Source organism: Camelina sativa, chromosome 13 (assembly GCF_030686135.1).
Source record: "Camelina sativa cultivar CO46 ecotype springtype chromosome 13, ASM3068613v1".
NCBI classification, from domain to species: domain Eukaryota; kingdom Viridiplantae; phylum Streptophyta; class Magnoliopsida; order Brassicales; family Brassicaceae; genus Camelina; species Camelina sativa.
The window spans coordinates 22,419,415-22,443,752 of NC_141892.1; the positions used below are offsets into that span (position 1 = coordinate 22,419,415).

Here is a 24,338-nt window from a genome sequence, read left to right on the forward strand (position 1 = left end):
TGGTTATCATATTGAAACAAAGGGTGAAGGAAGCAAAGAATTTTTATACATTACCGAAATTGTGAATGGCCATAAGAAGGTCCTTGAGACTGTACCTGCACTAGCCATTGGTTTATACCATGCTAAGATTAACATGATAGAAGCTAACTTGGCAAAGCACAAAATGTTCAATGAACAGTTCACTCTATGGCATGACCGGCTTGGCCATCCGGGAAAGAACATGATGCGTAAACTAATTGATAGTTCAAATGGGCACAACCTTAAAGGAAGGAAAGTTACCCCTAAAAATCTCACGTGTGTAGCATGTGCACAAGGGAAACTTATAATACGGCCATCACCAGGCAAAGTTCATAAAGAGACTTTAAATTTTCTGGAAAGGATACAAGGTGATATATGTGGACCAATACACCCACTGTGTGGGACGTTTAGATATTTTATGGTTATGATCGATGCATCAACCAGATGGTCACACGTTTGCTTGTTATCCACAAGGAATCTAGCATTTGCTAGGATGTTAGCACAAATTATAAGATTAAGAGCACATTTTCCAGATTTTCCACTTAAGACTATACGTCTAGACAATGCTGGTGAATTTACATCCCAAGCGTTTAATGATTATTGTATGTCCATGGGGGTAAGTGTGGAACACCCTGTGGCACATGTCCATACACAAAACGGATTAGCTGAATCCTTCATTAAACGAATACAATTAATTGCTCGACCATTATTAATGAGATCGAAGCTTCCTGTGTCGGCTTGGGGACACGCAGTTTTACATGCAGCAGAACTAATACGCATCAGACCATCTAGTGAACACAAATATTCACCATCCCAACTATTAACGGGTCATGAGCCAAACGTATCCTATCTCAAAACATTCGGTTGTGCCATTTATGTACCGATTGCTCCACCACAGAGAACTAAGATGGGACCTCAAAGGAGGATGGGAATATATGTTGGATATGAGTATCCCACCATTATAAAGTATCTTGAGCCAACCACAGGAGATTTATTTAAGGCCAGATACGCGGACTGTCAATTTACAGAATCCGAATTCCCTATGTTGGGTGGAGAGACTAGCAAGCTGGTTAAAGAAATAACATGGAATCAAACATCCTTGAATTGGCAAGATCCTCGGACTCTGTCCTGTGATGCAGAGGTCCAGAAAATAATACATTTGCAAAAGCTAGCTATACAATTGCCAGATTCCTTTGCTGACCCAAAGAGAGTAACAAAATCGTACATACCAACTTGTAATGCACCAGTACGTATTGATGTTCAAAAGGAACACAATAATCAAGTTGCTACAGTGTCTAACCCACGTTTAAAACGAGGTAGACCATTAGGTTCCAAAGATAAGAATCCTCGGAAAACCAAAGGTGCAAAACAGACCGAGGTTAAGGGAATTATAGAAAATACAGACATGGCCGCGGCAAGTCCTAAGGTACCAAGTGAGGTTCGGGACGCTGAACCTCAAGGACCTGAAGGTATAGATAATGATGAGATCTCAATAAACTATATAATGTCTGGAATTAAATGGAACCGTAAAGATGTCGACATCGATGATATATTTGCATACAAGGTAGCACTTGAAATAAATGAGGATCATGAACCCACGTCTATATTAGGGTGCACTCAAAGTAAAGATTGGCTAAAGTGGAAAGAAGCCATTGACGTGGAGTTAAACTCTTTAAAGAAGAGAAGTGTGTTTGGTCCGATCTTAAGGATAACACCTGAAATTAAACCAGTTGGACATAAGTGGGTCTTTGTAATAAAGAGAAATGAGAAGAATGAAATCGTGAGATACAAAGCACGACTTGTAGCACAAAGATTCTCTCAAAGACCAGGCATAGATTATGAGGAGACATACTCCCATGTGATGGATGCAACAACATTTCGGTACTTAATAAGTTTGGCTATAAAAGAAAAACTGGATTTGCGGTTTATGGATGTCCACTGGATAATGAAATCTATATGAGATTACCATAAGGTTTTGAGTTCAAAGATAAGGTTTTGTCCCATTGGGTTTTCCTGGTAAGGTTTTAATGAGGCAGCATCCCCAAGCGCATTACAGAGATCCTCTCCTTGCACATGCACGGTTATGTCATCCAAGGGGGAGTGTTGTAAAACACTGGATGGTGGACTCCATAACCGGTCCATGTACGGCCCGTCCGTGTACGGTCCATCAGACATAGGCCCATCGGCCTTTTCCCTTTTCCTAGTCGGTTTTTGGCCTTTGTCTTTGTACTCTATATATATGTGTAACCTCGTTGAGACATTAATAATAAGAATAAGAGATTTCAGCCTTTGAATCTTCTAGTTTACAACATATTGATGGAAGATTTGTTTTTACTTTTTTTCAAACATCATGGGAGTTACATTTTAAAGAATTAATGTGCAATAAATTGTGTTAATGATTACCATTAAAGAAATAGAAAATCTTTAATTACCGGAAATTTATTTTGTCCAAATTTATGATATTAATATTTAATTCTTGCTTATTTGCAAAATTATAATGTTATGGTACTTATAGAAAATATTGATAAATGATACCTATATATATCTACTAAAAGAAAAATGCATAAATGTCAATATATTTTTTAGTACAGAAATATCATTTAAATTTAGTGAATATAAAAAATAATGTTTGTACTTTTGAAAAAAAATAAATTAAAAGAATTTAATAATTGACAAGTGAGAACATGTGTCGAAAATATAAGTCGCCAAATATCGTCATCTTATCCCCTATATATTAATAGAGAAGCATTTTGTTGACAATGTTGATGTGTCGTCGCCAGAGCGATTTGAAGATTTCATTACCATTAAACATTTCAAGATAAATATATTTACAAAAATAAGTCTTTTGATTTATTAAATGTGCCATTAAAATATATAAGGAAATCTTTATTTCATTATTATTTACATAAATATGTTATTAGAATATATAAGGTAATGAATCTTTCTATTAGTTTTTTAAAATGAAACACTTCATCAACTATTAAAAAATATATATAAAGTTAATAATTTAATTATCATTTTCATAACATATTTAATGATTTAAAGTAAATTACATTTCATAAACAATTAAAAAACTTATTCATCTATTTAACTTTTTGAAATACAAAACTTCTTCTCCAATTTTTAAAAAATTGATGACTATTCAAGTGCTCCCTCTGTTTCACAATAAGTGTTATTTTGACACATTTCACACAAATTAGAAAAATATAAAAATATACATATATGCCCTTATTTAATAAATGTTTAATGGGTTAATTTAGTCAGAGATTAAGGGTAAAACTAGAAAATCTAATGAAAAATATGCATTGAAAATATAAAATAGTGCATTGGAAATGTAAAATGACACTTTTTGTGAAACAAAAATAAAATTCTAAAATGACACTATTTATAAAACAAAATGAGTAAATATTAAAAATTAATTATTACAATAATCTTAAAAATAAATAACATTATCACAATTATCACAATAATTAACATTATATTCCACATTTCACGGGTGAAATATATTTTTACACAAAATAATTAAATGTAAATTTGAATAAAATAAAAACAATTATGTGTAAAATTATTATTATGACACCTTAAATTCCAAATAATAATTTTACTTGTAATAATTTTATTTGAGTCTATTTATCCCGCATGTAGTGCGGGTTATTACCTAGTTATATATAAAGTTGAGTTTTGAAAGTTAGTCATTCATAAGATTTTGACTTTTGTCAAGTTTATATTAATTTGAGTTTTTGATATGTGTAAAAGTTAAGATTTAATAAGAGAAAATTGAGATTATAACAAAAAAAAAATATTTTGTTTTAAACAATAGTATTAATAATGTAAAAAGATAATCATCAAAAAAGTACAAAAATTAATTCTTTATTAAAATAATTATAAGGAGATATCTATATATATATATATATATAAAGTTAACTTTTCTCATTTCTCCTTCCTCCACATCAGCATCCACCTAATCAATTTTTTTTTGCATATAAAAATACTATATTTAATTTTCATTCATTGCATATTTATTAATTATAATTATTAATAGTAAAAAATAAATAAAAAACGAATTAACTAAACTTTATTAAATTTTAAAATAGTATAAACAATAATATATTTTTTTAGTAAATAATAAAAATAATAACAATCTAAAAATGAATTAAGTAAATTAAATGAAAATTTTAAATTAGTAAAAATAATACTATAAATTTGTTTTAGTAATAATTTTATTATTAAATTTATAACCAAAAAATAATTATATTCCAAAATTTAGAATGGGTTAATGAGTTTTAGAATGTAAGTAAGTTTTAATGCATGGTGGAGTAAAAAAATAAGTTACGTAATTGTATTTATAAAAATCTAAAGATGAAAATAAAATTGTAGTGAAACATTAGTTTCTAAGAAACATATACCATAAAGATTTATTATTAAATTTTACTGATAAGAAAGAAAATATTAGTTACTTAACTTAACTTAACTTAACTTAACTTAACTTAAAAGTTTTGATCTAAAGTAAACTATGTTTTCTTTTAGAAGACGAAGTTGAGGTTGCATCACAAATTAACATCTGCAAATAACATATGAGATCTTAGAAAAATATGTACCTTGGATTAGTTAATAGATATTCATTGTGGGGTTTAAATGTTTAATCATTTAAGCATTCTTGACTTAGTATGAATTATATTATGGCAGATAATGCATTTGGACAACCTCATTTTAGCGACATAGCAGTAAAACTGTTCATGAAACATTGTATATTCGCATTTAATGTAAGATATCAATATGTTTAAATGGTCTTTATAATTAGTTCAACCATCGACATTGACGTTAGAACTTTTAAAATTATGTTTTCATGAGATATAAATATGGAATGAACTCTTTTAAAGATAAAAGGTCAAAAGATTGTCGACAATATTATTGCAACACTAGACAATATATGTTATATATAGATTAGTAAAATAAGTACGGCATTTATATAGATTTATCTTTTAATCTTCAAATTATATTCATATTCAATGATTCTTATTGATAGAATTTTTAACTAAAATCCTACGTAAAATCGCAAATAAATATAACAAAGAAATATTATCTTAAACATATATATGTTGTATCTCACTGAGTAAAGTAAGTTATATATATATATATATGTATACTCAAAAGTTGGAATGATTATATTTGAACTCAACAATTTCTGTTCATAAGAAATATTTTAAATTTGTTGTAAAACGAGAGGATTCAAAGTGTAGAATCTCTTCTTATTCTTATTCATGAATGACTTGAGGTTACATATATATAGTGTAGGGTACAAAACCGACTAGGAAATAGAATAGGACCGATGGGCCTATGGCTAATGGGCCGTAAACACTAAATACGTATGGACCATACATGGCCGGTTATGGAGTCCACTATCCAGTGCTTTACAACACACCCCCTTGGATGACATAACCGTGCTGATGCTAAGGGATCGATGCAATACGCTTGGGGGTGCTGCCTCATTAAAACCTTACCAGGAAAACCCAATGGGACAAAACCACGGTGAAGGAAAAAGAGTACAACACGAATTGCTCCCCCTTTTCCAAGCATCACTCTAAGTCCTTAAGCCTCTGCATTCCAATCTGGTGCATGAGCTTCTTGAATGTTGTTGTCGGTAATGTCTTAGTGAAGAGATCAGCTGAGTTGTCGCATGATTGAACTTGCACCACTCGAACTTCTCCGGCCTTTTGTAGTTCGTGTGTGAAGAAGAACTTCGGTAGGATGTGCTTCGTCCGATCTCCCTTGATGTAACCTTCCTTGAGCTGTGCGATGCAGGCCGTATTGTCTTCATAGATTACGGTTGCTTCTTTGTCTTTGACCATACCGCAATTTGCCCTGATGTGTTTGGTCATCGACCTCAACCATACACTCTCTCGTCCGGCTTCATGAATTGCTAGGATTTCCGCATAGTTAGACGAAGTGGCCACAATACTTTGCTTCATAGAACGCCACGAGATCGTCGTACCACCGCGTGTAAATACGTAACCTGTTTGAGACTTACCATTATGTGGATCGGATAGATAACCGTTCCAGTGCCTTTTAGTCAGACAAGAGCTAAATCTTGCTAGGAGGTTCACGGCAAAACATATGTCCGGTCTAGTGTGGCTAGCCAAGAACATTAACGCTCCTATAGCACTGAGGTATGGCACTTCAGGTCCGAGAACTTCTTCATCGGCCTTCTTTGGACCAAATGGATCTTTATCCAAGTCTAAGCTTCTAACAACCATTGGGCTGGTCAATGGGTGAGCTTGGTCCATTTTAAACCTCTTGAGTACATTTTCTGTGTATGCATTTTGATGCACAAGGATTCCATTACCAATGTACTCAAGCTGTAATCCCAAACAGAATTTTGTCTTGCCTAGGTCTTTCATCTCGAATTCTTTCTTTAGATATTCGACTGTTTGGGCGATTTCCCCAGAGGTCCCAAGGATGTTTAAATCATCCACATAAACTGCTATAATTACAAACCCTTTGTTTGCAAACTTTTTTATAAATATACATGGACTGATTGGGTCATTCTTATAGCCTTCTTTAGCTAAATATTCACTTCACCGGTTATACCATATTCGACCACTCTGTTTCAGTCCATAAAGGGATTTGTTCAGCCTAATGCAGTATTGTTCTCGAGAACCACTCTTATCTTTGAGCTCAAAACCCTCTGGTAATCTCATATATATTTCATATCCAGTGGACCATATAAGTATGCGGTTACAACATCCATTAACCGCAAATCCAGTTGTTCTTTTATAGCCAAACTTATTAAGTACCTAAATGTTGTTGCATCCATCACAGGGGAGTATGTCTCCTCATAATCTATGCCTGGTCTTTGAGAGAATCTTTGTGCTACAAGCTGTGCTTTGTATCTCACGATTTCATTATTCTCATTTCTCTTTCTTATAAAGACCCACTTATGTCCAACTGGCTTTATTTTAGGTGTTGTCCTTAAGATCGGACCAAACACACTTCTCTTCTTTTAAGAGTTTAACTCCACGTCAATGGCTTCTTTCCACTTTAGCCAATCTTTACTTTGAGTTCACTCTAATATAGACTTGGGTTCATGATCTTCATTTATCTCAAGTGCTACCTTGTATGCAAATATTTCATCGATGTCGACATCTTTACGGTTCCATTGAATTCCAGACATGATATAATTTATTGAGATCTCATTATTATCAATACCTTCAGGACCTTGAGGTTCAGCGTCCCAAACCTCATTTGGTACCTTAGGATTTGCCGCGGCTATGTCTGTATTTTCTGTAATTCCCTTAACCTCGGTCTGTTTTGCACCTTTAGACTTCTGAGGGTTCTTATCTTTGGAACCTAATGGTCTACCTCGTTTCAAACATGGCTTAGACTCTATAGCAACTTGATTATTGTGTTCCTTCTGAACATCAATACGTACTGGTGCATTACAAGCTGGTATGTACGATTTTGTTACTCTCTTTGGGTCAGCAAAGGAATCTGGCAATTGTATAGCTAGCTTTTACAAATGTATAATTTTCTGGACCTCTGCATCACAGGCTAGAGTCCGAAGATCTTGCCAATTCAAGGATGTTTGATTCCATGTTATTTCTTTAACCGACTTGCTAGTCTCTCCACCCAACATAGGGAATTCGGATTCTGTAAATTGACAGTCCGCGTATCTGGCCTTAAATAAATCTCCTGTAGTTGGCTCAAGATACTTTATAATGGTGGGAGACTCATATCCAACATATATTCCCATCCTCCTTTGAGGTCCCATCTTAGTTCTCTGTGGTTGAGCAATAGGTACATAAACGGCACAACCAAATGTTTTGAGATGAGATATGTCTGGCTCATGACCCGTTAATAATATGGATGGTGAATATTTGTGTTCACTAGATGGTCTAATGCGTATAAGTTCTGTTGCATGTAAAACTGCGTGTCCCCAAGCCGACACAAGAAGCTTCGGTCTCATTAGCAATGGTCGAGCAATTAATTGTATTCGTTTAATGAAGGATTCAGCTAATCCGTTTTGTGTATGGACATGTGCCACAAGATGTTCCACACTCACCCCCATGACATACAATAATCATTAAACGCTTGGGATGTAAATTCACCAGCATTGTCTAGACGTATAGTCTTAAGTGGAAAATCTGGAAAATGTGCTCTTAGTCTTATAATTTGAGCTAACATCCTAGCAAATGCTAGGTTCCTTGTGGATAACAAGCAAACGTGTGACCATCTGGTTGATGCATCGATCATAACCATAAAATATCTAAACTTCCCACAAGGTGGGTGTATTGGTCCACATATATCACCTTGTATCCTTTCCAGAAAGTTTAAAGTCTCTTTATGGACTTTGGCTGGTGATGGCCGTATAATAAGTTTCCCTTGTGCACATGCTACACACGTGAGATTTTTAGGGATAACTTTTCTTTCTTTAAGGTTGTGCCTCTTTGAACTATTAATCAGTTTACGCATCATGTTCGTACCCGGATGGCCAAGCCGGTCATGCCATAGAGTGAACTGTTCATTGAACATTTTGTGCTTTGCAAGGTTAGCTTCTATCATGTTAATCTTAGCATGGTATAAACCAGTGGCTAGTGCAGGTATAGTCTCTAGGACCTTCTTATGTCCATTTACAATTTCGGTAATGTATAGAAATTCTTTGCTACCTTCACCCTTTGTTTCAATATGATAACCATTCAACCGAATGTCTTTAAAGCTCAATAAGCTTCTCTTAGAGCTGGGTGAGTACAAGGCATCACTTAGTTCAATATGTGTGCCATTAGGTAATAATATATGAGCTTGGCTGTAGCCTTCTATTAAGCTTGCTATACCCGCAATTGTACTAACATTCGCACTTTTCATTATGAGGTTTATGAAGTATCTTTTATCCTTCAATATTGTGTGGCTGGATCCACTGTCCACCACTAGTACACTCATATCCTCAGCCATTTCTTAACACCAATAGGGGTCTGACCGGTTTTGATTTGGGAGCTAAAGACCTCATATATCTCTCACGAACCTCGAACTTGGATGGACCACGAACCTCAAACAGAACCGCAACAGCTTCCCACAAACGGATCTCGGACCGCTCACGAACAGGACTTACCCCGGAACCACAAACCTCGAACTGGTATAGGATAGAACTTTGATCCAAGCACAGGCTGCTTGGACTAATCTCGAACAAGGACTAGTCACGAACAAGGGTTGATCGTGATCTAGTAAGAGAAGTAGGGTTCGGGTAAGGGTAAAGAAGAGAGGCGGCGGTTTTAGGGTTTTTAGTGTTTTACTCAGCTGGATCTTTAGAAACGATCGTGCTGATAACATGTTGTAAAACGAGAGGATTCAAAGTGTAGAATCTCTTCTTATTCTTATTCATGAATGACTTGAGGTTACATATATATAGTGTAGGGTACAAAACCGACTAGGAAATAGAATAGGACTGATGGGCCTATGGCCAATGGGCCGTAAACACTAAATACATATGGATCATACATGGCTGGTTATGGAGTCCACTATCCAGTGCTTTACAACAAAATTAAAATCTCGCGTGAGCGGGTACAAATTCTAGTATTATATAAGATAAGATGGTACCAATCAACTAATGTTCATTCATCAAATAGTAACAGTCGTAAAATGCAATAAAGAACATGACTGGGGGACACTAAGCACAAGTCACACCACTCAATCTTCCCATAAACCTCTCGTCCGTTACGCCTTTCAAGCACAATCTCAGCACACCAAATCCTCTTCTCCTCGGGATCTGTACCACGCTCATCCTTTTCCCACAAAACCACAATCTTTCCACTGTAACCCACCAATCTAACCCAAAGACATTGCTTTGGTAATTTTCGTAGTTTTCCCAAACCCTTCAAAAATCTCCACTATCTTCCCTCTGAGTCGTACCATACCACACTACGTCTTCCATAAGAGTAGATTATGTTGTCTACTACTGCGCCAGCAAAGTCAGTGGGATTCCAACGCAAAGGTATCTCTAATCCTACCACATCCCATTTATTTTCTTTGGGCTTGTAAACCAGATTTTTATCCCCAAACAGGTAAAGCTTCCCGTCCAAAACTAAACTTGTTGATACGTATTTACCACGTATCTCCGCGCTAGGGCTTGGCACATGCTCCCATGTTTGGGTTTCGGGATCGAAACACTCGATAAATTTCGAGTAATCAGGATCATTGCATCCTTCCACTACATATATTTTCCCATCAAGAACCCTAATTAAGGGATTCTTTCAGGTCGTCAGCATGCTTGGAGTTTTGTGCAAAGTGTGAGACCGGCAGTCCATGAATAAGATCCTAGACGAGAAGGCGCCATTTCTGAATGCGCCAAGCATATAGATATTAGAATCAATGGCGATAGAATTACGATTCAACTCAGTCGCATAAGTGAGATTGTGAGTTGGAACTGAGACCATAGTGTGATTCGTTAGGAAACTATGTGGTCTAAAGCAGGAAGCGAACCATCCTGAGTTAAAGTTAGGGTTAGGGTTAGGTTTAGGGCTTTGAGTTGATCTTTGGCATAGAGTGAACTAACCTGTGTGAGGTTCAGAACTGAAACGTAAAATCAGATAAAGACAATTCTCGGTGTTTCTTAAGAGCGTTCTAAGCTCAAGCGATGCCATGAGAGAGCGGAATCTCTTGGAAACCAAGGAGAGAATCATGTAGTACAATCTCGAGACACGGGCTAAGCAGTTCAAAACTAAATCATCTGGAAGATATGGCAAATCAACCTGTGAATTCCTCATAAGATAAGTCTCTTTGTGTGCTCCCAAAAAAACTCAAAAAGAGAAATATATATTCCCTAAACTTAGTTGAATTCGTAACCAGTCCCGACCCTACCATAAGGGAGGCAAAGCCTCTGCTTTGGGGCACACAATATTTACCAAAGAAATTGAAGCCACATTGTTGAATATGATATTGGTCTAGTGGGTTTGTAATACCAGAACACTACTACATGCAGTTTCAAAGACACCCGGTTTCGATTCCCCAAGCTTCCATCTTTTATATTGTTATTTTTCTTTTTCTTTTCCTCTCTTATTTCCAAATTTTTTTCCATCTTTACATACTTTTGTAAAACTTAGTTTTCTTTTACCTTTTTCTTCATTCTTTTATTAATCACATACACAACCTGAAAATATTACTGAAACAAAAATAATTTCTAATAACTATGTAAAAGTTTCACAATTTTTAATAATTACACTTCTATAGGACCAGCCCTGTTCGTAACTCATATATCCTGTAAATCAATCTAGATTTAGTTATTATACTAGTCCTATTAGGAAATCATCTCCATGTAACAAAATCGAACATGATATTAGTAAAAGGACCTCTCCGGTTAAATCATTGTGGAGTGAAACGGTTTCCCGGTCTGGTTAAGTGATAAACCGAGATTTTTTTTTTATATATATAAAAAAATAAAGTGAAACAGAGAAGTTAAGGAAAGAAAAACATAATAAGTACTGAAGAACCATTCAACCAATGGTTAATTAAGGTATTCCAAAATCATCAAAAATGAATAGAAATAAATTCCAATAAAGAAGATGACTTGGGGACAGTAAGCACAGCGTCACACCACTCAACCTTGCCATAAACCTCTTGTGCATTGCGTCTTTCAAGCGCAATCACAGCACACCAAATCGTCTTCTTCTCCTTCTTAGAGCCAATACCACTCACTTTCTTCTCCCACACAATCGCGAGCTTTCCACCAAAATCAACCAGTCTAACAAACTCACGACGAGTTCGTAATCTAGGTAAATTTTCCAAACCGGTCACAAATCTCCACGATCTTTCCACGGAGTGGTACCATAGGAGTAAACTGGAGAGTACAGTATAACATACATTACCTATCACGCAAGAAGAATAATGGGTAACCAAACTCGAAAACATATCCAATGCTACCACATACCATCTATTATCATTGGGTATGTAAACAACATTTTTATCCCCGAACACGTAAAGCCTTCCGTCCATGACTAAGGTTTTTGATACTATACGTCCTAGTATCTCCGTGCTAGGGCATGACACATGCTCCCATATTTGTGTTTTGGGATCGAAAACCTCGATCAAATTCGAGGAATCGGAATCTTTGCAGCCTTCCACTACATATAGTTTCCCATCAAGAACACTCATGATGGGACGCTTTCTGGCCACCGTCATGTTTGGAGCATCGTACCAGATGTTAGACTGAGAATCCATAAAGACGAAGACCTTAGACATGAAGGCACCATTGATGTAGCTGGTTACCATGTTGACACTAGGACCAATTGGGTTACATGTCACACGACACCGAGAAGAGTTGTTTTTAGTAGTTGGTGTGGAGAACAAAATATATTCAGTTGACTTTTTGACTTCCTTCCTAGCGTGATTCGTTAGGTTTCTATGTGAGCTAAAGCAAGAGAACCATCGTGAGTTAGGGTTAGGGTTAGGTGTAGTAGGGGTATGGATTCGAGTTGGTCTTCGGCACAGAGCGAACCAACGTGGCGGAGATTCAGAACCAAAACGTAAGCGCACATAAAGACAATTCTCGGTGCGTCTTAAGAGCGTTCGGGTCTGGTAAAGCTCAATTGATGTAACGATGGAGCGGAATCTCTTGGAAACTAACGAGAGGATCGGGTAGTACAATCTCGAGACACGGGCTAAACAGTTCAACAGCAAATCATCAGGGATGTACAATTCGTGGTTCGTCATTAGTAGAAAACGCCAAGAATGTAATCAAACTCCAAGAGCCGTATTAACTACGTACGTACGTACGTACTTTTTATGCTGGAAAATATGTCCTAAATCTAGTGAACTCGTAACTCTTATCATGTAATCAATCGAGATTTATTCAAATCCTACTAGGGAAAATATTTAAGTAACAATATTTTAACAAGATAAGAGTAAATTCAATATGTTCTGATAAAAAATAATATTATTGTTGAATTGACCCTGCAATATATTTGGATCATACTAGAGTTTTAGAATATCAAACAATTTTTTTTTAGCCAAGATTCTGTTGGGCTGGGCTAAAGTATATCTTTACTACATATATTATGTAAATAACTTTCATGCAATGATCAAACTGTTAAATCAAAACGAATCTGAATAGTGAATATATATAATGAACCAAATATAAAACATTCAAAAAAATAAGTTTCAAAGTAAAAAATTACGTTTGTTGATTTGTTACTTTTTTTTTTGTTCTCTCAGCTGCTCAATTACGTTCGGTTGATACATAGAACTGGAATGATGGAAATCAAGTGAAAGAGGTTTCTACTTTCTAGGTCTTATATTTTGATACGTTTCTTATAAATACATATTTTCAATATACAACATTCTGCATACTTTAAGCTTGAATGGTTAGTAAAGACGACGGCAGTAAATAACTAGTAATAGTTCATAATGCCTCGCTAAGCCTAAAACTACACATTTAAAAACGATTCTGAAAAAATCAGACTAATTGTTTTATAGTTTCAATGTAATAGTTGGAAGCTGCTAATATAGATCTGGAAATTAAATAATTAATACTTATACACATTAAAATAAAATAAAAACCTGTTGTAAATCTAATACTAATATTGACGTTCATACACACACACACACGTGAAGAGGCAAAAACTGTATCTCAGCCGCAAGAATCTCGTCTCCTGTTTTATTACAAGGTCAACTTCTGGTCACTCTCTCTTCAACTTATTACTCTTAACTTTCTTTCTAATTATTTATTAGATTCTGATTTCAAATCTAAACCCAATAAAATAATTTATACAAACGAAACTTCAAAATTCAAAATAAATAATAATAAAGAAATAACTAAAAACCTCGGTTTCGTGATCACACACCTTACATAGAAGCTTCTTTCTACTTCACTATAAATCTAACTCTCATAACACAAAACTCCAGACCATCACGTGTTCATCAATGGCGTCGTCGATGATCAGTTCTTCTGATCAAAGACTTTCAACAAGCAAAAGACGTTTGAAGCCACTGATGTTAAGAGATTACTTACTCGATGATCTCAGTTCTTGTTCATCCAACGGTTTCAAATCTTTCCCACGTCGTCAACCTCCTTCTTCATCTTCCTCCACCGTTCGTCGTCTCCTTGACGCCGAGATCAAACGTTCAGGATTGATCCATCAGCATCATCCTCATCATCGTAAACAACCGCGTCTCACTAGAAGATCAAGCCGTACAACTTGTGGGACAGCGATTAGTCACGCTGTTCATAAAGCCTCCACGGCGTTTCTTAACGCGGTTAGACTTTTGCCGTTCCCGTCTTCTAAGGGAGACAATAATAATAATAATAAACAAAATGGTGTTTTGTCGAGAAGCTTGTCTAAACGGCTTTTAAGCAAAAGCTTCTGGAGAAAACCCTTAGGTAATTTTCGCCGTGAAGTAACTGGAGGTAGAGATGGAGTGATCCAGTGGTGGAAATCAGTTGCGTTCGAAGAGAGTTTAGATCAACCGTTCGATCTGATCTCTCAACTCTCCACCACAGTCGTGGAGGAACCAACATTCTCAATCTCAGCAGCTCCGATCACCACGACCGTGGAGGAGTTTATCTCCGGTGACTCATCGAGTTCTGGTAGCGAGTTTTTCACAAACTCATCATCGGAGGACGTTGTACAGTCTTCTTCCTCATCGTTCTCTTCCTCGTCGAGCGGTGAATCTGAGGAAGTATCGAACGAAAACGACGCCGTGGAAGACGGGAATGAGAGCGGAGAGTGTTTAAACGCACATGACTGTGACGGATCATCATCTGTCAACAGCAACAGCATGTGTAACAGAAAGGTTAGTTAGTTAAAATCTCGTTTTCAAGTTTTTATTACAACAACTGTCATAGTGTGGAAGCATTGAAACTTGTCGGGGAAAGTGTACGATGCGAGTCACGTGAGGTGTAGGATTTGTAGATTACAATGGTTTAAGAATTAAGATTCTTCTACGTAGCTTCTAATGCGTATAATACGGCACATGATCCCGCGAGAGAGTATTAATTTTTGTTTTGTTTCATGGTACTCTTCACGTACCAAATTATTTTTAACTCACGAGGTCAATTATATCGTACATTTTTAATAGAATTTGTATATCTTTTTAGTTAGATTTAGATACGCATATCTGATATCTCGACACATTTATACATAGTACTATAGTAGTAGTAGTACTAATAACATTATACTCAAAATTAATTGTATACTATTAGTAGTATCACCCATGTTCGTGAATTTTTTTACTAACTAATGTAATCCTTAAATGATTTTATTCTTGGATTTGGTTATATATATTATTTTAAATTTGTAACAACATCCCCACAAATCTCAATCAAAAAAAAAAGTGAGGATACGATCGATCACAATTAATTTGATAGGGGCATAGACAGATAGATAAATAAATGATGTTGTCTTGGGATGGATTGACATTTGTTAACTTATTTAATGTCACTATCATTTCTCATAGTATTATTTTGTTTTGTTGGAGGCTTATTGCATGTGAAACTGATTTGATATTAAATGCAAATTTGTAGGAATGTGTGAATGAAGAAAAAGAACAACTCAGTCCAGTATCAATCTTGGAATGCCCTTTTAAAGACGATGAAGATGATGATGATGATGATGATGATGATGATGATGATGATGATGATGATGATGATGAAGACGATGAAAGCACCAACCAAATTGGTATTTTTATTAATTGATTACTCATCAATATCTAGCAAATCGATCGGTTTATATACACTGAAAGAGAAATGTGAATATGTAATTAAATAACGTTTATAAGTTGATATTTGCAGATACATATGAGAAAATTGCTAGAAAAAGCAGGAGATTAAACGGTTTGGTACGGCTTGAGCCACTAGACTTGGAGAAACGCATAGAGAATTATGTAGAGAGACAAGAAGAGTACTCATTTCAGTCATTGGAAACCGAAGAGGATGAATCAGAAAAATGCGCAAACCACGTGTTTGCTCTAGTGAAGGAGAGAATTGGCGAAACAAACGACCTACTAGCTTCTCATGTAGCAGATAATCTATTGTTAGATTATCTTCAAGAAGATGATATTGGGCCAAAAGAGGAGACATTGATGGTGAAGAATGTAGAAGATTGGGTTATGGGGAGACAAGAAGAGATGTTTACGAGTTGGCAAGTGAAAGAGAAGAGAGATATATACGTGAAGGAAATGAAATGGGGTTGCATTAGTGGAGATGAGAGACAGAGTGTGGTTGAAGATTTGGCTAGTGGGTTCTTCACTTCCTTGGTGGAAGATTTCATCTTCGACTTAGCTTCGTAATGAACTTTTAGTTTTTGGGAGGGAGTAAAAGATTTTGAGATTTTGTTAAAGATTAGATTCATAATGTATTAGATATATCATATATGTTATTTCAATAAAACTATATGTAGTTTTGCATAAGGGGAATGCTTCGTATAAAAACTTATGTAGGTCATATATTCCATTTCTTAAGTCTAAATGAGATTTGGAAGCTATAGTCATTATGTGGTGTTTGTTTTTCTAACTCTTATAGTATGAATCTTAGTTTCGGCTCTCTATACTTTATTTTCTCCGAACTCTAAATTAAATTCAACAATTTAAGCAAGGAGACTCCATCTCTATATTTCCCGGGTAAGCGAGGGCTTAGGCAAGGAAACTCCATCTATGCACCTCTCTTCACTCTAGTCATGGATATATTCTCAAAGCAGCTTGATGAGGTCGCTACAACAAACCGGATATAAGTCCATATGAAATGCGCTAAACCACTGATAACTCATATGAGTTTTGCTGATGCTCTGCTAATGTTTTTCAATGGGACCGAATCTTCTCTGACTGCAATTCTCGAGGTGCTTCATCAGTTCAAGAAAGCCTCAGGTCTAGGTATCAATCTCACTAAATCCTGTTTATTCCTTGATGGAAATAACACAGATTTAATTAGCCACCTAGCACAAAGGCACAACCTTATACATGGGTTCCTCCCCGTGCGATATCTTGGAGTTCTGTTGATACCTCATAAACTTACTCCAACGGATTATCAACAACTTATAGATAGAGTAAAGGGACGCATCGCATCATGGCCAAATCGACACTTATCTTTTGTGGGAAGACTCCAGTTACTACACTCGGTAATTAACAGTACCATCAACTTCTTGGCATCCATCTTCTTACTCCCTAACAATTGCTTGGAAACTCTCGAGCAAATATGTAATGCTTTTTTGTACAAGGTGTTGCATCATCAGCTTGTTGGGAAAAAGTCTCTTGGGAGGTTGTCTGCACCAACAAATCATTAGGAGGATTATGACTCAAGAGACTAGCTGAGTGGAATCAGATATTTGGTTTGAAACTCATTTGGATGTTGTTCCCTCAGACTGGTTCTCTTTGGGTTTTGTGGATAAAGAAGCATCTCATAAGGGGAAGAAATTTCTTGAAAGCTAACTTTAGTGCATCGGGAAGCTGGATCTGGAGAAGACTGGCAAAACTTAGGCCGCTAGCCAGACCATATATTCACTCCACCATAGTTTTTGGTCATGAAACTTTATTTCTAGCATGATAATTGGACAGGACTAGGACCTCTAATTGATATAATTGGAGCCAATGGTCCACGAGTTACTGGAATACGTCTGCTCTCGACAGTGAGTCAAGCTTTCCCAAATGGTGTTTGGGCTATACCAAGAGGAAAAAATCAATTGGTTCTGCTGCTCCGTACTTGCCTGCAAGACCACAATCCGCCATCGAATGAAACTGAAACAGACATATATTTATGGAAATTAACTCCGGATCAATCTCACGGGAAATTCTCAACCAAGAATCTTTGGCGTCACCTTCACCCCCGTGACCTTCAGTTACCTGGCACCACCAGGTCTGGTTCAAAGATAATATACCTAAGATGGCTTTTATGACTTGGTTGACAGCCCTTGACAGACTAACAACCCGAGATCGACTTAGAAGATGGAATATGCCATTCCACTGAATTGCCTTATGTGCCTATCAGGTAACGAATCACAAGATCGTTTATACTTTCAAAGTAACTTCTCCAAGAACCTCTGGCTGGAATTCTTTGATCAGATCGCACCTCAAACGCCTTTGACATTCAGTGGTATCCTAAATTGGCTAATGAACCCTACCACAAATAGGCAACTTAATGTCATTTGCAAACTTGTGATTCAAACCCTGATATACAACATCTCGAAGGAGCGCAATGCAAGACTTAATGGATCCTCCTTCCAAACTGAAACTCAAGTCACAAGACAAATCCATCTAACTCTTCGTGGGAAACTAGCAGCTCTAGAAAACATCTTAGCTCCCACAAGCCCTCCACAACAACTCTATCTCACTCATTGGTTCAACAATTTTCGTAGGCTTTAATGAGTCTCTATTTTTTGCTTTATATCTATTTTTAGGTATCTTGAACTCAAAGTGAGTTCTTCCTAGCCTCCTTTCCTCTCTGGCACAACCACCAAGATCTGCTCCCCCGGCGGCGCCGAGCCTGATAGGCGCCGCTGGGCCTTGGTTTCTTCATCTCCACGGCCTCAGCTTCCCCTGTAGTCTACTCGCTTCTAGTCTCGATTCTATCGGTGGTCTGTTGAGATTTCAGATCTCATCTCCGCCTTTGCGACAACTTCAATCACCTTCTCTGCATCCGCATCTGGTTCCTCCCCTCGGTGAATCTATCACATCGAGTTCCCACCCCCTTGTTCCTGTTCGAGAGATCCATCAGTGTCCTCTAGGCCCGGTTTTCGTCCGTCTCACCACCCCATTAAGCCGTCAAATTTAACATCTTACCGTTCCATGGATCGAGATCCCCTCACCAAATGCTTTGCTTGGCTGCAGTTGGACGGAAGCTCTGTTTTGACGCTGGTACCGGTGAACCGTTTGACAAAGAAACCCTTCTCCTTGGTGCCCTCTGCTTCTCTCTTGATAACTCTTTGTCCCAGGTCATTTCTCCACTCTCATTCTCAAACCCTGGAAGATAGTTTAAGGTGTTTAAACTATAAGTCATCCCTTACCTGGAAACGCCTTAGACTCACTAGCTTTATTTTCATAGCAAGCCCAAATTGGTTAATGTCTCTGTATCTTGCTTGGTCAAGACGAGTTACACTCGGTAGCAGATCCCTAGATATTTTGATTGTGTTTGAATCTTCTTTGTGTCAAGGCCAATTAAAGAGGTTGGTTTGGAAATTTGCAATGCTGCTCGTTGATAATGTTTTTGCCCTGCCAATCGGTTTACCGCTAATGCTTGCTCTCCCTGATCCTTTAGCATACATATTACCAATAGCTCCACTGCTTCAGTGTCAACTTGTAACTAGGTCTAGTCTGAACTCCACTCTTCCCCTTTCTAGTCAATGGTTGTTTAGCTTAAGGATACCGCTAGTCCGAAGACTTCTAGTTAACCTTAACCATCACTTGTTGCTAAGTTGGCCCAAGAGTCTTTTAAGAACCATGTTGCTTGAATCTCTTAAGGATGATCCCCTAGAAGGAGATAAGTTGTTGAAGATTGGCATTATGATCCCACCTCTACGGAGTGGGGGTTACCTTTGCTTCATCAACCTCTTCCTATTCCCTCGCCTACTGGATATGGTGTCCAATTGGTTTTGCATCAACTTCTTGAAGTCCCCTCAGTCAAGTCTGAAGTGTAGCGGCATTATGACTTCTGCTCAAAGTGGCAGTGGTTACCGCAACTCCCTCAAGCTGCCCTCACCCAAACGCCGAATCACATCCACCTTTGCAGTGGTCGATTTGCAGAGCAACACCAACCTTGCTCCATTCCTTGGCAAAGCTCTTACGAGAGTCCTAGTTTGGTTGTTCCCTTGCCAATTAGTCTTTGTTTCAAGATAATGGTCATCCTCTCTTCCCTTGACCTGCTTTCGGAAGATGCATCAATATGCCTTGATCTCACAGGTTCCAGAACGTTGTCAAGCTTTTGGTCCATAGCTCTCTAAACTCTTTATATTTGTTGCTCCTATTTATCTTTATTGCTTTGCTGTATTATTTTGTGGGAAGCCCCTTTGTTATCCTTTAAACTAGCATATCTCTCTTATGTTACTCTTTTATTAATAAATGATAACAGCATCTGTTTGTCCAAAAAAAAAAGAACTCAAAGTGTTTCACTGCACATTGTAATCGGGACATTTGATCCTTTTCTAAAAATATATAAAATCGGTATCCGTTATCTATATACAAAAAAATTTAACAATCTTTAAATATTTGCATTCGATTCATATCCACTATTTTCATTCTGATATCCAATAAGAAAAGTAGACAACATCATATGTTAAGACTTAGACATGATTTTTTTCGTTATTCCTTAAAATTATAGTTTAGGTAGGACCTAAACTCCAAGTTTCAACTTTCAACATTTGAAAATACAATACTTAAGTTCTTTAAAGAATATATAAAAATAAATTTTTAAAGATGGGGTTCAGCAATTTTATTATTTCAGATCTCTATCACCTGTCATTATTTGGATGAATTGGAGTTAGACATACAAACTAATTAATACCTATGTAACTGGCATTACTTGTTTCCCTTTACCAACATGGGATTGAATATGAGATTTAAGTATTCTGATTTTTTCTTTTGTCCATTTAATTTGTTATTAACAAGTCAATCATAATGTTGTAGCGACTGCAACTCAAAACATCAACAAACATAAGACAGACAAAGCCCCACGTGAATTTTCAGTCTATAGATTTAAAGCCGATTGGGTATGAAAATGAAATCACCCAAAATAGAAATTTATATTGTTTGAAAAACCAAAAAGAAAAATGGAAAAATCCATAGCATACATTTTTTATATTTTTTTTGGGATGATGTGGTTTTCCACAATGGAGAAAAATAGTTAAATAGCATCTTGAAAGAGGATCTTATTTTTTTTTTTCTCCTCTTTTAAAAGTTTGTATTTTTAAAAAATAAAATTTGAAGAAAAAAAAAAAGACAGAACAATAAACCCTAAAATAAATTTTCCCCCTTTTAGTAGCTGCCTCCTTTTTGGTTCCTCCCGGTTGTAAGACCGCCGAGTTAAGCAAAAAGCCGAGACTGTGTGTGAATCATGAGGGGAGTAAAACGCGCCGCCGTCTCCGAATCTAATGACCCTTCCGTGAGTTTTTTTTTTCCGATTTACTTTTGTGTTCGTAGTTTTGGGTAAAAGAGAAAAAGCTTTGATTTTGCCGATTGAATCTCGTTAAAGATTCGGTATTTGCGTTGATTCTCTGTTTCGGTGACAAAAATTGATACTTTGTGGGTACTTCTTTGTTGGGTGATTGATGATTATGTATAAAATTTGTAACTTTATAATGTAACAAGTTCTGGTTAGTGAGCATTGTCCATGATTTAGCTCAAAGGTGTTTGCTTTAGATCTATTACTTAGTTAGTTTTTGAATTTTAGAGCAGTTTGATATCGAATTGAATCAGTGAGCAGTTTAATTATTTTTTTGAAATTTTTGCAGTTTAAGAATGCTAAACCAATTGAAGGAACCTTATTTGGTATCCAGAAGAATGTGGCACCGATGCAGAAGAGTTCATTAACATCAGCATCATTGGATAAGCAGAGAGCTGAGTTAGCTAGGAAGAATGTGAGAGCTCTTAATAACCAATTTGTAAGGTGAACAGTTGTGTTTTAGAAAAGATTATATCTCTACGCTTGTTGGGTTATTTTATATAGTTAACTTGGTTTGTTTGTACCTTCAATAAGATATTGCTTATGCTTTAATTTGAAAACAGTTGGGTGCAGTTACAGCTGAAGAATCATCCTGATGAACTTTGGGAAGATGGGATGAATGACTACATTTCGCATGCTTCAAACATTCTGGTAAATACTCTAAATGACATAAATTTAACATACTTTAATTGGTCTTAGTGTTTAGCAGTGTACGTACTTGGTTTATCCTGAATTTAGAGGCCTCCTTTTCTCATTATGAAAAAAACCTAGGATGGTTTTGATCGACTCATCAAGAACGCTAATTTTCTAGTTTGTCTTTGGTTTCGATGTCCATTTATATGAAAAGGATAGAGTAGCTAACTCTTCCAGTCTCTTCCTTTGTTTTGTGCTAGATCTTTTGTTCAGTACACTAGCTCATTAGTTTTCTGCTTCATGTCTGCAGGAAAAGTTTAAGGATGTTGTCAACTGGCTGAAAGAAAATAAGGGAAAGGGAGAAAATGTGTCCCCTGAATCTCGTGGAGCAGAGAAGAAAATAGTGGCTGACGCCAAGAATAGCGATGTTAAATCAGTTTCGAATAATAGCTTATTTGCTTCAAACAGTCAACCTGGGCTCTTCTCAAACAATCCATCTTCCAATTTTTCCAGTAGTCAGTCTAGTTTGTCTTCAAGCCAACCTGGAGCATTCTCAAGCAGTCAATTTGGTTCAACATTCAATAGCCAGACTGGGTCTTTTGGCAGTGGCCAGTTTGGTGTCGCCAAAAGCACCCAACCAAGCCTATTATCCAGCAGTCAAGAAGGAGCAGTCTCTAATAGCCAGACTGGGTCTTTTAGCAGTGGCCAGTTTGGTTCGGCCAAAAGCAGCCAACCAAGCCTGTTTTCCAGCAGTCAAGCAGGAGCAGTCTCTAATAGCCAGACTGGTCTTTTTAGCAGTGGCCAGTTTGGTTCGGCTAAAAGCAGCCAACGAAGCCTATTTTCCAGCAGTCAAGCAGGAACAGTCTCAAATAGCCAGACTGGGTCTTTTAGTGGCCAATTTGGTTCGGCTAAAAGCAGTCAACCAAGTCTATTTCCCAGCAGTCAAGCAGGAGCAGTCTCTACTAGCCAACCTCCTTTCTCATCTTCGAATAATCAAAACCCTTTTTCATCTGGAGGTATCTCTACTTGTTCCATTGGCAAAATATTGGACTTGTCGTTGATCAGCTTTTTATATTTAGGAAAATAGTTTCAGAGACCTAACCTCTCCTTTCCATGTTTGCTGGTATTAGCAGCTCCAGTGCCCATAGCAGTAAAGCGGGATTCTGCAGATGATGCAGATGGTGGTAAGTTGATCAGTATATTGTTATCTTACAATTTTGTGTTCCTTTTTCTTTAAAAAGTTATGTTAGGACTTACGACTTCAAATATCTTTGAAACCACAATCTTGATATAGTTTTCTATTCTGAAGTTACAACTTACCTAGAGGAAATTATCTATAACAAATCTTGAGGCATAATAGACCTGTAAACGTTGGATTCTTTTGACTTGGCAGAAGATGAACAACCTCAACCGAGCAGCCCATCTGTCAAAAAGACTAAAGAAGAGGGTGTTACTGTGGTTCATGAAGTCAAATGCAAACTTTATGTAAAGGTATATATTTGGCTTTAACTTTGATGTTATTTTCCGCTATTCTACAATATCCCTCCCTTTTTCAGTAGCAGCACTCAGTATATTGTTTCATAATAAGTTGCTGTTATTTGTACATATTGAGTGATGTAATATTAATAACCATAACGAGGATATAACATCACGTATGAGACCATAAAGGTTAAATATGAAAATGTTCTTTCCTAAATTTTATACCTCTTTAGGTGTCATAGTGCTTGTGAAGTAGTTTATTTTCTCTACTTTAGTTATCTTGATATTCTGTTCTTGCTGACGTTGTAAGCTTTCTATCTATGATATTGTGCAGTCAAGTGACCCAGCAGATAAAGGTTGGAAAGATAGAGGAACTGGGAATCTCACTATAAAATGCAAAGAAGGCGTTGACAAAGGATCAAAAGAATCAAAACCCACAATCCTTGTCAGAAACGATGTATGATTCAGTAGACAACACTTCACATTCAAATTGGTCTACAGATTTCCAACATTATAAATCCATTTTTTCTTGTCAGGTTGGTAAACTGCTTCTGAATGCATTACTGTATGCTGGAATCAAGACAAGCCCACAGAAGAACGCCCTTGTTGCAATATTCCACTCCTCGGTAAAGAAAATCTGCTGAAGCTTCTTCCTTTTTTAGTGTTTTCATGTTGGTTTTGTGGTTTCTCTGATTTTGTCTACCTGCAACAGGAGGACTCCAGCGAGAATGTCACGCCGAGAACCTTTCTTATAAGGACAAAGACTGCAGAAGCTAGAGATAAATTAGCAACGGCCATCCATGAATACGCCCCTTATTCATAAAATTCCCTTAACAAGGTTGATATCTTCACTGTACCTTTTAAAGGCTTATATGAGTTGTCCTCTCCCTGTATTTTTTCTGATTTGTAAAATTAGGAAGGCTCTTTAAGAAGGCTTTGATTAAGGGCAAAATTTGTTGTATGGTCGAGCGAGAGAGAGAGGGATAGCTAAAGCTACTTAGAGAATATGTTGTGCCAATCTACTTTGTAACTTAAAACCCAAAAACAATAAAAATCATTTCTTTCTATAAAAAGTTATCTGATT

The 24,338-nt window shown here is 36.7% G+C and overlaps 3 protein-coding genes and 2 pseudogenes across 6 annotated transcripts; 3 read left to right on the forward strand and 2 right to left on the reverse strand.

The window, feature by feature from the left end:
• Positions 1-9,627: 9,627 nt before the first annotated feature.
• Positions 9,628-10,772, reverse strand: LOC104737179 (putative F-box/kelch-repeat protein At4g11750 pseudogene; annotated as a pseudogene).
• Positions 10,773-11,532: 760 nt separating this feature from the next.
• LOC104738390 (putative F-box/kelch-repeat protein At4g11770 pseudogene) lies at positions 11,533-12,714 on the reverse strand (annotated as a pseudogene).
• A 906-nt stretch (positions 12,715-13,620) lies between these two features.
• LOC104737180 (uncharacterized) lies at positions 13,621-16,428 on the forward strand. The gene is made up of 3 exons (XM_010457288.3): positions 13,621-14,793; positions 15,524-15,677; positions 15,791-16,428. Exons 1-3 carry the CDS (start codon positions 13,924-13,926, stop codon positions 16,285-16,287), a joined length of 1,521 nt encoding a protein of 506 aa, XP_010455590.1. The 5' UTR covers positions 13,621-13,923; the 3' UTR covers positions 16,288-16,428.
• A 335-nt stretch (positions 16,429-16,763) lies between these two features.
• On the forward strand, positions 16,764-18,351 carry LOC147929855 (uncharacterized). Its single transcript, XM_087480753.1, has 3 exons — positions 16,764-16,866; positions 17,548-17,850; positions 17,978-18,351. Exons 1-3 carry the CDS (start codon positions 16,764-16,766, stop codon positions 18,349-18,351), a joined length of 780 nt encoding a protein of 259 aa, XP_087336879.1.
• A 2,355-nt stretch (positions 18,352-20,706) lies between these two features.
• On the forward strand, positions 20,707-24,327 carry LOC104737181 (uncharacterized). Of its 4 annotated transcripts, none has more exons than XM_010457290.3 (9): positions 20,707-21,082; positions 21,432-21,586; positions 21,706-21,793; positions 22,086-22,791; positions 22,909-22,959; positions 23,169-23,266; positions 23,589-23,711; positions 23,791-23,880; positions 23,967-24,327. In XM_010457290.3, exons 1-9 carry the CDS (start codon positions 21,035-21,037, stop codon positions 24,075-24,077), a joined length of 1,470 nt encoding a protein of 489 aa, XP_010455592.1. In that variant the 5' UTR covers positions 20,707-21,034; the 3' UTR covers positions 24,078-24,327. The 4 variants fall into 4 exon arrangements, with proteins under 4 accessions (XP_010455592.1, XP_010455594.1, XP_010455591.1 ...); XM_010457292.3 differs by having other exon boundaries at positions 20,753-21,082; positions 23,172-23,266; XM_010457289.3 differs by having other exon boundaries at positions 20,808-21,082; positions 22,906-22,959.
• Positions 24,328-24,338: the final 11 nt, after the last annotated feature.

Excerpts from the sequence above, each read along its gene's own strand:
- LOC104737180 (XM_010457288.3), top strand. The coding sequence starts at position 13,924 with ATGGCGTCGTCGATGATCAGTTCTTCTGATCAAAGACTTTCAACAAGC. Across the intron at positions 14,794-15,523 it reads ACAGCATGTGTAACAGAAAG|GAATGTGTGAATGAAGAAAA; the intron begins GTTAGTTAGTTA and ends GCAAATTTGTAG. Across the intron at positions 15,678-15,790 it reads TGAAAGCACCAACCAAATTG|ATACATATGAGAAAATTGCT; the intron begins GTATTTTTATTA and ends TGATATTTGCAG.
- LOC147929855 (XM_087480753.1), top strand. The coding sequence starts at position 16,764 with ATGAGTTTTGCTGATGCTCTGCTAATGTTTTTCAATGGGACCGAATCT. Across the intron at positions 16,867-17,547 it reads CAAGAAAGCCTCAGGTCTAG|GACTAGGACCTCTAATTGAT; the intron begins GTATCAATCTCA and ends ATAATTGGACAG. Across the intron at positions 17,851-17,977 it reads ACCTGGCACCACCAGGTCTG|GTAACGAATCACAAGATCGT; the intron begins GTTCAAAGATAA and ends TGTGCCTATCAG.
- LOC104737181 (XM_010457289.3), top strand. The coding sequence starts at position 21,035 with ATGAGGGGAGTAAAACGCGCCGCCGTCTCCGAATCTAATGACCCTTCC. Across the intron at positions 21,083-21,431 it reads CCGAATCTAATGACCCTTCC|TTTAAGAATGCTAAACCAAT; the intron begins GTGAGTTTTTTT and ends AAATTTTTGCAG. Across the intron at positions 23,712-23,790 it reads CAATCCTTGTCAGAAACGAT|GTTGGTAAACTGCTTCTGAA; the intron begins GTATGATTCAGT and ends TTTTCTTGTCAG.